At 42.7% G+C, this 13,252-nt stretch overlaps 1 protein-coding gene across 2 annotated transcripts in view; it reads left to right on the forward strand.

Annotated features, from left to right (window-relative positions):
- The window catches only part of TDRD3 (tudor domain containing 3), an 860,519-nt gene that overhangs the window by 207,602 nt on the left and 639,665 nt on the right, over nucleotides 1-13,252 (forward strand). For both annotated transcript variants that reach the window (XM_078657412.1, XM_078657411.1), the window contains exon 2: nucleotides 1,570-1,654. Coding sequence is in view for 1 of the 2 variants with exons in the window: in XM_078657411.1 (XP_078513537.1) it covers nucleotides 1,570-1,654 (85 nt within the window). In the remaining variant the exon portion in view is untranslated. The remainder of the gene's footprint in view (nucleotides 1-1,569; nucleotides 1,655-13,252) is intronic.

Genomic DNA, 13,252 nt, shown 5'->3' on the forward strand with positions numbered 1-13,252 from the left:
TTTAAGGCTAAGTTGCAAGGAGGTGGTTTTAGGCTGGAGGACAAATTTAATAAATCAGCATTGTGAGCTACAACAATATGGAATCTTGAAGTTTGGTTTCTTTACAGAACAGACTGTATTTGCAGAGTTATGCTGCACTCTTAACGAACAGTTTTATGATCAGGAGCCAGATGGTGAGGTTTGGGGTGTAAGTGGGGAACCTAAAAGACATACACAGCAAAATATTGCTTGCTAGATACTTGACACTTTTAAGAAAGGCTGTGTGAGTGCAGGTCTGTACTTGGTAAACAAAACAGCAATACATTCATAAATATGTTATTATGACAGCCAAATAAATAAAGGACATTTAGTGAAGAACACTATCTTTGTCTGGAAGGCTAAAGCATCCAAATAGCACGCACTTGTTAAAGAATGAAAGCCATAAACCAGTAAGTAAAAATGGTCAAGCGAAAGTCTAACAAAATGGCTAATTTAACCTGATCACCAAAACGCAAATGGGACAGTGCATCCATTCACGTAAAGCTATGGTGATTAATGGACAGCCCTTTCAAGCAATGGCAAACCATAAAAAACAAATGAAGGCAACTGACTGTAAGGGGCTGCCTCATAGACCATTAGAAAAAAAAGAAACGTTGTTTTAGTCTGGAAACTTGTAATGTTGTATTCTATTACAGTATTCTTTGTACTTTAATATTTCGGTCAGATTGTTGTTTCATATGGTGTGGTTCTGTTTGAATAGATTATTATTTGTATATTTTGTAAAAGCAATTTAATAAAAAAATATCTTTACTCTGCTGGCGTGAAACCTTTACAAATTTTGAAACCCTGCACTGGGGCCCCAGAACAGGTCAAAGTGTGCCAGAGGTGGGCTCTGGAACTGGCAAAATGCTTGAGATGACACTTCTGGAGTTGAACACAAAACTCCTGCTAAGCCTTACCAGAGAGGATGGTACCCTTAATTGGTAATGCAACCTAACATTTCTGATACCTACATGTTTCTCTGCACTTGATCATTTATTTCCCTACACCAGCCATGTTAATACTCCAAGATGCTCGAGGAAAAGGAAAAAATGCTTTTGTGACACTTGTGAACTGCTGCTCCCTTTAATGCACCGTAGGGGTGTGGTTGCGCGTGCTGTTTTCACCAGGTGTGTGCTGCTTGCATCGGTCTTTTTAATACTGTTACTGATGGAAACTTGAATTACTGCTATCTGTACTGTACCCGGGTGTATGCATTTTGCAGAGCTGATGCATATGGCGTTCATGTTCTGTGCGTGGTGGTTAACTTGCTTTTGCCTAGGTCTGTTTCCTGACGTCAACAGGGCGTAAAGAGTCGCATTCCTGATTTCCCCATCCGGTTATTTGTTCTCTGAACGTACTTTTCTCGATGAGTCAAATGATGGGATAAAACAAGTGGCAACAAATTGAAGGGTCACATACATGATAACAAATGAGGCTGAGCTCTCTCAATAACTGTGAAAAATGTATATCTTATTTCAAATGTATATGTTTGTGGCGCCTCTTGAACGGCTGCTCTCCACCCTAACGAAATTCATTCTCTCTTAACAGGTACCTTTCAGATGAAGGAATTGAAGCTTGTACAAACTCGTCTGGAAAAGTCAATACGCATGACATTATCCTGATTGCTCTCAATGTAGGTGATAATTGTGAATTTTGTTTTGTAAAGCTGCATTTATTTCCAAACCGATTACTCAGTCTGAAAATCCTATTTCTGCTGCAATCCAATATCGCAGATATGATTGCCTGTTGACAGTAATGTACAGCCTAGCACGTTTCGTATTTATATCGAAAAGCGGTAATGTTTGTTTAATTTGCTAAATGCAGTTTGCGTTTTAGAGCTGCCAGCTTTACTACAGATTGATTTTTTGAAGAATACATTTAGCAGTAGAAAAATGTATCTCTTTCATTATTCATCTGGGCTTTAGTTAGAGATTGTGCGTGATGCATTAAAGACCTAAATCTTGCAACATAGCGCGAGACACGGCCATCTCCGTGCACTTTTCTGCAAGTTGAAGTCTCTTCTGGTTACACCTAGAGTGACACTGAAGTCCAAGAAACCCCTTGGGGGTCTTGCACATTTCATTATAAAAGTAGTGTCAGACCTTTTTATTATTCTGCAAGATTTTGACTAGCAATTGTTTGGTAAAGCCAAATGTAAACAAAATTACGCGAAGGAATGGCGTGCTTGAGTGGGACCAAAACTATTGAAACTGTATTTTTTGGCAAGGATCCTTTTTGCAATTTTGATTTGAATATATTTTGAATCATTTAGGCTGAGGGAGCATAGCTGGGTTTTCTGTATCTCAATCTTTGGATATAATTATTAAATAATCCCTGCCCACTGGTCGTATGGGCCTTTGCTCATCTACAAGGAGAAGTAAGGAGCGATCATTTACCTAGCAATAAACTCAGTTCAGTCAATAATGAGAATTAGTGTGAGTACAACGTTTTATGTTCAAATATTGTAGTAGTATTTCATCTGTTTATTCACTAGGCATTAATCTTTAGATTTCAGCAAGTTAATGTAAACATCAATTGATATTTGATCATAAAATGCTAAATATTCATTAGAATCACATTTAATATAGTAAAAAATACAGCTAGCGTGCTCCATAAAGGAAAATTCACTATCCTCAATAAGCAGAAATAATGGGAGAAAAGTGTCAGTTCAGATATCCATAAAGAGTACTGATGAGAGAATCAATGTGCAAGCATAAAACCTTTACATAAAGCTGAGAAGTATTCTCAGCTCAAGTTAATTGCAGACAGTTTGGGAAGAACTAAGTATGACAGCCTCTCCTGAAGAAAAGACATCAAAACCTCAAAGATGAGTCTCCAGTCAGAGAGTCAGAAAATGAAGTCTGGAATCTAGCAATCTTACTGCAACTCTAGGAACACGCACTAACATAAACACATCAAAATCTGTTACATTATGTTCGTAGCATGTGTGTTGTAGATACACATGCTTTGTATACCCCTGCCCTCTAGTGTTGGGTCCGGATGTTTGCAAGTTGTTTTTATTTGGAGTTGTCTTTCTAGTCACAAGTTAAGGCGGCAACTCCTTTCGACGAAAGTGCGCACGGGCATCAACTCCACTGTTAGATTGTTTTTACCGCCAACGGGTTCGGACATGTATTGCTCCGCTCCAGTTCGAAACTGTTTTTCGGGATCCCCTTGGTACGCAATCCACTCTACCCTCGACGGTATTGTTTGGTACGTGTTTCGCACTTCTCTGCGTATCGATTCGGTCAATGACATCTCCAATTTCGATTATAAAGTTTCGTGGGTGGCCTTCGGGCCTAACTGCGTCGGTCCAGCTCTTCGTCGATGGAACGGACTCCGTTCAAATTCTGTCCTCGGTGCCACCCCAAATACCCGCTTACATTCAAACAACTTCAGCCGGGGGACTCTTTTCAAACCATGAGCCGCCATCTACCTTCGTTTGTGGAAGCTCGCACTCAATGTATTCACTCTTAAATTCCAAGTGGCATCTACACACTAAGTTTTCTAATATAAAAGGGAATGAAACAAATTTGTTTAAGAAAATATATATGATGACAATGGTTTCTGTGGTTATTTTCTGTATTATTTGTCAGAACATATTTCTTTTCATATGCAGGTGAAAGTATAATTAACAACCTAAGTGCAGGTGACGCAGTGCTATAGTGTGAAGAACATATACAATATATACACAAAAGACAAAAAAATTAAAGTTTGCTGGTTCTATGTACGGATGATAAAGAAATGTGGGCATCGCATCGCAGAATGTCAACTAATTAATAGTCAAAGCAACCAAGTGAAACAAATGTCGACGTTTCGACCCCTGTTGAGTTTCGGGGTCTCCTCAGGACAATTGTCGTCAGACTTAGTCCCTACAAAAATGGGGAGGAAGAAACCAACGCCCAATACCTGCGCACCGACTCACACCAGGTGTATAATTTGTGCTTGTCTCCAGAGCAGAGAAGAAGTCTGCAACGCGTGCAAATTGTTTCGGTTGAAGAAAACTCTCCGCGATCGTTGGGCTCGATGCCGGGAGATGCAGCGCCAACACATTGATGACACGCCGGATATCTTCTGTGAAGACTCCGAGCAAGAGGACCTCGAACCCTCAATGGCTCAGGAAGAAGAGGCCCTCTCTGTGTCGGACTTCGATTCAGATTTGGAGATCGACGGTGTGCTGCTGGGACAGGGTGACGTGAGTACAGAAGATCCCTTGCCCCATCCACCCACTCCCCAAAAATCTAAGGCTTCGGCACCACCTCTGCCTTCTGGCCAAGGTCAGACGAAGTTTCTGATGCTCTGCCTCCCGGATCGACATTAAAACATGTCGTCAAGCCTTCCGGCTCGGGACTGAGTCGGCCTAAATCCATTTCGGAGCCAAAACTTTCCTGTTCGAAGCAAAAGTCGGTTTGGAGTCAAAACCCTCCACGCCGAAAAAGAAACAGCATTCGAAGCCGAAACCTTCCGTGCCGAAAGGCCATTCCACCTAGGTTCCGAAACCGTTGGTGCCGGAAACCAGAGATGGCCCTTCAACACCTTCGGATCGGAAAATAGACAATGTACCATCCAAATCAGATCTCAAACAAAAGAAACTGTACATTAATCCTGATACAGGACATATTTTCGCCAAACAGCCTTCTAAGCACATGTTTCCTGATGACGACAGTCATTACAAAATCCTTTTGAGGAAGGAAAAATGTTGGTACCAGCCCTTTTCATCTACCACCGCCATCTCCTCCACCTCCACTCTCTTCTCCATTTTTAGATCCTTTGCACATCACCCCTCACTAATCACCACTAACTCACCATGAAGGAGACAATATTGATGAGACGCACGCTTACCAGGGGATCCATGGACGGATTATACAATTGACCCTCTATTGGATAATGATCTAGACCTTTATCCTGCCAAGCCATCTCCAACTGATGACAATGTATCCTATCAAGAACTTATTGCCAGGGCCGCACAATACCATGGAGTGGTACTCCACAAAGAATCCTTAGAAAAGGATTTTTTATTTGAGGCACTAGGATCCACACACAGGTCAGCCAAACACTCCCTATGCTTAAAGGAATGAAGAGGCACGCAGACTAAATATTTAAAGACCCTGTACGTGCACGAATCCTGACTTCTAGAGTCGACAAAAAATACAAACCTTCCACAACAGATACAATATTTATTTAAGGCCAGTTACCACTTAACTCCTTGTTAGTATTCAATGCTTGCAAGCGAGCTAATTTCCAAACCTCTGGAGATGCTCCTCCCCCAGATAAGGAGTCAAAACTCATCAACGCTTCTGGCAAACGCATAGCTGCTCAAGCTGCCAATCATTGGCATATTGCCAACATGTAGGGCCTTTTAGCCAGGTATGACAGGGTGCACTGGGATGAAACTGAGCAATTGCTACAATAGCTCCCAGATGAACATAAAGCTAAAGCCAAGACTTGGTCCAAGAAGGAAAATTAATTTTCCAACTCTTCCATAAGGTGTGCTCTAGATGATGCTGACACCGCAGCTAGAGAGGTCAACACTAGTGTCCTACTCAGAAGGCATGCTAGGTTAAGGATCTCCGGTTTTAAGCCAGAAGTCCAACAATTTATTTTTATTTAAATACACCTTTTGACAAAGAAATTCTTTTTGGCACTGAGGTAGCAAAATCCATGGGAGTGCGTCAGTCTTCTTCAAACAGGGGCTCCTTTCGAAGCTCCTTTTACAGGGGAGGGTCAAAGTCAACATCCTCAGACCAAAACACTTCCTCGTACAAGGATAACAACCAATTCTCTTCCTCAAGAGGCTTTTTTTAGTGGCGGGTATAAAGTAAACAACTGTAAGTGCAGGGGTAAGGGCACCACACCCCGTAACTCCCCTTCCCCTAATAAACAGTGACTTCCCCACGCGTCCCTCTGACTATTCCACACCTGTCGGGGGGAAAACTTCAACAATTTCTCCCCATTTGGCAATCTATAACAACCGACAAATGAGTGCTTGAAATTATCCAACATGGTTATTGCCTCGAGCTTACCGCCAATCCTCCAAACATTCCACCTCCCTCTCAAAAATTGTCACCAGACAACTTGCTGTTGATCGAACAAGAAGTACAATCTCTCTTACTGAAAGGAGCCATAGAACCAGTCTCACTTCAGTACAAAGGTTCAGGGGTTTACTCTCTCTACTTTCTGATCCCAAAAAAGGACAGCTCATTAAGACCTATTCTGGATCTCAGACAGTTGAACCAATACATACTGTCAGAGCACTTTCACATGGTGACCCTTCAACAGGTACTTTCACTTTTACAGCAGGGCGATTTTATGTCTACTCTAGACTTAAGACACATATTTTCACATTCCAATTCATCCAGCTAATCGCAAACACCTCATATTTGTGATGGCAGAAAAACATTACCAGTTCAGAGTACTTCAGTTCGAAGTCACCATTGCTCCCATAGTATTTACCAAATGTCTGGCAGTAGTAGGAGCTTATCTCATAAGACAACATATCCACGTCTTTCCCTACCTAGACGACTGGCTCTTCTAAGCCAGCACTTACCAAAACTGTCTGCAACACACTCAGTCCACAATAGACCTACTTCATCAATTGGGCTTCACGGTCAATGCACAGAAATCTCAACTGTGTTCTTCACAGATGCAGTCTTACCTAGGAGCCACTATCGACACTCTCAAGGCTCTAGCCTCTCCTAATTCAGCCAGAATTTACATCACTCCGTCTATGATATTACAGTTTTGACCAAACCAGACATTACCAGCCAGAGTTTTCAGGTGACTGCTGGCAATGATGGTGTCTTGTATTGCAATTGTACCCCATGCCACTCTTCACATGCGTCTCATATAAGAATGCTTAGCACGTCAGTGGAATCAGTCGCAGGGTCAATTAACCGATCTAGTGTTGGTAGACGGCGCACCCATCGCTATCCCACAAACTTTATCAACAGGGCGAGACATTATAGACCCTATTACACAGATCGTGCTAACAGACTCACCTCTCATCGGTTGGGGTGCCCATCTCCAAGATTACACAATCCAGGGTCTGTGGAGAAAAATCACAATTGTCTCCACATCAACTACCTAGAACTTCTGGCGGTGTTCCTAGCACTCAAAAGTTTTTCAAACTCACCGCATAGGCAAAGCTGTCCTGGTCCGCAAAGACAACATGACAGCAATGTACTATGTACAAAAACTGGGAGGGACACACACTCTCCAACTGTCACGCCTCTCTCAAAACATTTGGTACTGGGCAATACATCAAAGGATCTATCTCCTGGCAGAACACCCTCTAGGAGTAAGCAATCAGATTGCCGACCTTCTCAGCAGAGGCAGCAAATTCACAAGTGGGAACTTCATCCTCAAGTTCTCCATCAATACTTCCAACAATGGGGCTTTCCACAAATAGACCTGTTTGCCACAGTAGACAAGGCAAAATTCCCAAACTTCACATCCAGGTTCTCACACCTTTTATCCAAAGGAAATGCCTTATGGATGAACTGGTCGATTATATTTGTCTACGCTTTTCCACCTCTCCTACTACTTCCATTACTGGTTCGGAAGCTCAGACTAACATTCCTCACACTGATTCTAGTAGCCCCCACATGGGCTCGTCAAACTTGGTACACCACCCTGTTAGAACTGTCAGTGGCTCCACATCAAAAACTACATCACACCTCCAGTCTCCTCACTCAGAGCCATGTAAACCAACCACTACAATGTATGACTATTTTGAAAGAAGCAACACAGACTACTACCAGAGCTTGCTATGCAGCGAGGTGGAAAAGATTTGTTGTCTATTGTAATAACAACAAGTTCAATCCTCTAGACACTTCTGTACAAAACATTATTTGTTACCTGTTGCACTTACAGCAAACTGGGTTGGCTTACACATCTATTTGTTTAGACCTTGCAGCAATAGCTGCATATTTGCAAAACAGACAACATTTTTCTTTATTCAAAATCCCTGTAATCAAAGCTTTCATGGAAGGCTTGAAAAGATACCACCACGAGTTCCACCTTCACCAGTTTGAAATCTTAACATTGTCCTTAAAAGAATTATGGGTCCATCTTTTGAATCCTTACATAATTGTCCTCTACAGTTTATTTCATGGAAAGTTGCTTTCCTCATTGCCATCATTTCATTGAGGAGAGTTGAAGTTACAGGCACTAACCTTAGGAGAACCATTCTTTAAACTCCACCAAAGATAGTTATCCTATGCACCAATCCAAAATTCCTTCCCAAAGTGATTTCTGCTTTACATATTAACCAATCAGTTGAGTTACCTGTGTTCCTTCCTCAACCTGATTCAGTACCAGAATGAGCACTCCACACGCTGGACAGTAGCAGTGCTTTATTATATTAAATAGAAAGGACCAAGGATTTTTGCAAAACAAACCAATTGTTAGTTGCATTTGCTCCACCTCACTAAGGCAATCCCATCTCTAAATAAGGCATTTCTAGATGGATTGTTAAATACATTCAAACATGCTATGCAAAAGCAAAGAACATTATCCATACCTCCTAGAGTGCCGTCTACACTCAAAATATGGGCTACTATGGCCTTCTTACTCAACATTTCTTTAGCTTACATCTGTAAAGCAACTACATGGGCTACACCACACACATTTACCAAACCCTATAGTGTGGATGTGTTAGCATGACAACAGGCGAATGTAGGCCAATCAGTGCTTAAGACACTATTTCAGACAACTGCAACACCTACTGGTTAGCCACCGCTTGGGAAGCATACTGCTTTATAGTCTATGCAAAGCATGTGTATCTACAGCACACATGCCTCGAACTGATAATGTTACTTACCCAGTAAGCATCTGTTCTTGGCATGTAGAGCTTTAGATTGAAATGCTCTCACCCGCCTCCCATCATCTGTGGTTATTGCAGTTCTTCCTATTTACATACATACGCATGGACATCTCTATTCTACACTTACGTACTCCATTCTCACCCTCTTGCGGAAAAACAATCTAATAATGGAGTCGATGTCCATGCTCACTATCAGCGAAAGGGGGAGTCACCTTACCTTGTGACTATAAAGACTTCTTTGAAGAAAAACAACTTGCAAACATCCGGACCCAACACTAGTATGGTATGACCCAACACTGGAGTATGCAAAGCATGTGTATCTACAGCTCTACATGCCAAGAACAGATGCTTAATGGGTAAGGGGAGAGGATGTAGCCTTACGGCTAGAGCGGTCGACGTTGAAGCTGGGGAACTTAATCTCCCCGGGCCTAACAAAAATGAATGTGCCCTTGTGTAACGAAACTCTCCATTTTCCTAGAGGTGCACAATAAGCTTTCAGACAGTAAACCTTGAAAAGTTACATCAGTGTTGTTATGCAGTCTAGACAGTTCTTCCCATGAATCATTCTTCAGGTCAACACCTCTTGTCTCAGTGAGAACTCACTATCAGTTGTCTTGTTCATAACAAACACCTGTTTCGTAGATGACAGAAGGCTTCTGGAGAAGTACTACATTTAACACAAAGAGAAAAACATTATGCGCAAACAACTATTCAGTTTGCAAACACAGTACTTTCAGTGTTAATGCATTATATTTCAGTAAACATGGCATTAACAGTTAGACTAACAGCACTTTTATTTATTGCAGGCCTACAGCATTTAAGTATGATTACTGACTACACATTTTGCATTTAGCATATGTGTTTCTTAAATATACGCTTTGCACATCATTAGTTATAGCAGCTCATAGCACATTTTTTATTTTGCAAACAAAAAGCATTTTAGGATTACATCGATTTTATTGATTTTTCAAGAAAATATTGACACTTAACATAACTACTTACCCGCATCCAGAGGCCGGCGAGGAAATGGGGCAGTAAAACAAGAGGAGGGGGCGTAGCAAGAGCAGGGTAGGGGGGGAGTCTCACTTTCAGAGGCAAAGAAGGGGGAGGAGGAAAAGAAAGAGAAACAATAGATGCTCCCTCAAAATAGTGACTCGCAGTCCAGTCTATAAATATGAGCCTCACCACCTATGTAGAGCTAAGGAGTTCTGGAGACATCCACCGTGAGGCAATGCACCCGTAAGTATGTTAGGCAGGTGAGTTACCTAAAGCTTTGTGCTAAAAGTTTTAAATAAGGGCTCCAGGTCTTTTTGAAACAAGGGAGAGTGTGGTATACAGAAGCCGTCAACTTCTCCATGCTCAAGAGGTCCCAGGGCTTATGTAGCCAGTCTGTGTCCATTGGGACCAGGTCAGTGCCCCATCTTGAAAGGAGTACCTGCTTGGCAGCGTATAGGGACAGGGTGATAGCTGTCACCCTCGAGAAGTGTAACGGGTATGTCGGTGCATTGGGTAAGCCCTGTGTCCATCCCCCAACACCTGCAGGCAAACTATGTGATGTTACAATACAAAGGGTGTTATTTTGAGTTTGTCAAAGGGTCACCTCACCAAAATATAAAACGTGGGCTTATTAGCTTTATAAAGGGGTCTGCATATCCACATATATGAAGCAGACCTATCATTTTTGTCTTAATATCACCAATAACTATAATCAAATGAATATTTCATTACTTCACTCAATGCAATGTTTACTAAAAGTGACTGTCTAAAACATTGTTTAATAAAGATTTAGTTAAAATAAAAAAATATTTCTTGTGACATTTTTCAACCTTCAAAATGCAGTCATAAAGACATCCACAATAGTGCCATGCCCTCCAACTGAGGAACCTAGAGCTCCAGCTGGGAGTGCTTCAACAATATAGTAACCTCCCCTGGGGTCATGGATTTAATGACTGAGGAAGCTTACAGTTTTTTCCCGAATGTTGATAAAGGGCGACAACGCTTCCTGCACTCCCATAACATTTAAAAAATGCCTGGTTGTTCCCATGCCCCTTCTAAGGGAACAATCAAGATTAATAAAAATATAAATTAAAAGCCTTCTTAGGGTATTGTGGGGCGCTCCATGCTGTAGAGGTAAATAATAAATAAGTGGCACTTGACTCTCATTAATTCATTTGTTTTTAAAATGTTTTCTTTAAAATGATTTGTGGGCGTCCTGGTGCCCACTCAGGACACCAATATCTAAATCTTTTGTTTGGGGGAGCGCCCGTGTCCTACCGGATGCATGCAAGGAGCAGGAGCCAGCAGCGTGTTTAACTTTTTCATTTTATTTTTTAATTAATTGGGGTGCCCCAGGGGAAACCCAAACCATTTTTCGTGCTGGGGAAGCCCCAGAACCCCCATGCCGGCTCGCCTCGCGGGTGTGGGCCAGTGTTTACCTTTTCTGTGTCACAAGGCCCCAGCTGACTCCCCGGCTACCACCATAAACCGTACCATTCCTGTGCTACCACCCAGACAGGAACAGCATTTTTCACTGCTCATGCCCAGGCAGGAACACAGTTATGTTCCCTGCCCAGCACTGTATGTCCACACTCTCCCGGACAGGGAACTACAGTGTCCCGTGGGATGAAGTTCCCGGGACACTGCTGCACCAGACTTTGAGGGATGGGGGTCATAGGAGTTTGTATACTCCTCGGATAGGGGGCCCAACACCTTCCTTCCCAACATTTAGTCAGCCCCAATAGATGAGGTCCCAGGGTCTCAAAAGTAACTTGGGGATTTGGGGCGGGGGGCTGCATGACCCTTGCCCTTTATTTTAGAATTTGCTCTTCGAGATTGGGCTCAGTGCCCAATATTGGTTCAGAGAGGGGAGGCCACATGCTTCCTCCCTTTTTAGGTCTCGCTGAACCAGCTCATGCGCTGTTCTGACAGACATTTAGTGTGTGGCTCCAGAAAATGCTACCACACGCTTTTGCTTGTGGCGGCCTAGAGCTTGTGATTACGCGCACAAGCGCGCGCGCCTTGCTCCGCCGCTCCAATGCTCGCTATGCCTCTCCTCCTTCCTCTTTTCTTAAGGCTGTAAGGCAATGAGGCTCAAGAATACTTCTGAGGGTGTCAGGGGGCAACATGTGTGAGCATGGTTGCTTTTGTGGTCGATCGGGACGGGCAGAGAAGGAAAAGGACTCTGTCTCTTACTTACTGCCCAGAGATGACACAGACAATGTCCTCTTCTTTTCTGTGCTGGCAGCTGCCATCCCCTCTTCCTATTATTCCCTCTCTTTCTGTCTTGCTTCTCACTTACTGAAAACCTTGACTTGAAGAAACGGTTCACAACCTCTCTTTCCTTCTTTCATTTAGTTGCTTCCCTGTGAAATGGATCCCAAAAAGAACAACACTCTTGCAGGATATGCTCTTTTTCTGAAATTTCACTATTCCAAAGTGCAGCCTCGGGATGCAGAGAAATAAAAGGTTTTAAATATGAAAAATAAATACATAACTAAATAAAGAAAGACAGAGTGGTTGCAAAGTGGCCAGATTGGTTTTATTCCCATCCAAACACATCAGCCTCACTTTACAGACTTTTTGCAGTGAAGCGCTACTTTTCTTTTCTCATCTTTCTTTTAACAGCATTGTTGTCCCCAGGTGGGGAAGTGCACCATTCCTGGATGTATTGCAATACCTGGTTGGTGGGTGGATTGGAAAACAAAATGTGTACCTCTGTGTTTATGGATGTGGTCTTTTTAAACCATACTGTTTAGGTTTATTAAGGATATACGCAATGGACATTGAAACGGTTCCCTTCAGGGCCCTGTAGTCATGTCCTTAACTTTTCAGGTAAAACCACTCGCTGATTTCTGAATAGTGAGTGAGAGATTATTAAGGTAACCATGTTGATTCTGCTTACATTTCACATGCTTTACCTAATCTTGCACTCCCAATGAGTGTTTGCTTTTACTTTTTTTTTCAGGCAGCATATTACTCTTATCAAATGCATAATTTGAAATAAGTCGCATCCTGGTGTTTATAGCGGGGCACAATTGGGTTGTAGCTGAAGGCAGTGCGAGTTTCTCTCAGTGGGGCAGTATGGTATTCAGTGGGGGAGCGGATGTGGAACTATGGCCAGAGCTGTCGAATTTGGAACCAGGGAGCTGGGTTCAGCCTTCATGACGAGTCCCCCAGACCACTCTCCTGAGGGAGCACATTCCCATGCCAGACCTTAGAAAGCCCCATTAGACTTTAGACGCCCAGGTGTCTTAGCACCAGCAGGTGGACCTTTGCAGTGGCAAGTGTGGGTTAACCTTGAAGGCCTGTCCACCACAATCCATACTGAAGTTCACCTCCAACCTTGCAGGCAGGCCTACGAAGCAGCACACCCTAGAGCAACAGTGATCCAGTCACTGTGACTCTGTC

The sequence above is a fragment of the Lissotriton helveticus genome, chromosome 8, assembly GCF_964261635.1.
Source record: "Lissotriton helveticus chromosome 8, aLisHel1.1, whole genome shotgun sequence".
NCBI classification, from domain to species: Eukaryota; Metazoa; Chordata; class Amphibia; order Caudata; family Salamandridae; genus Lissotriton; species Lissotriton helveticus.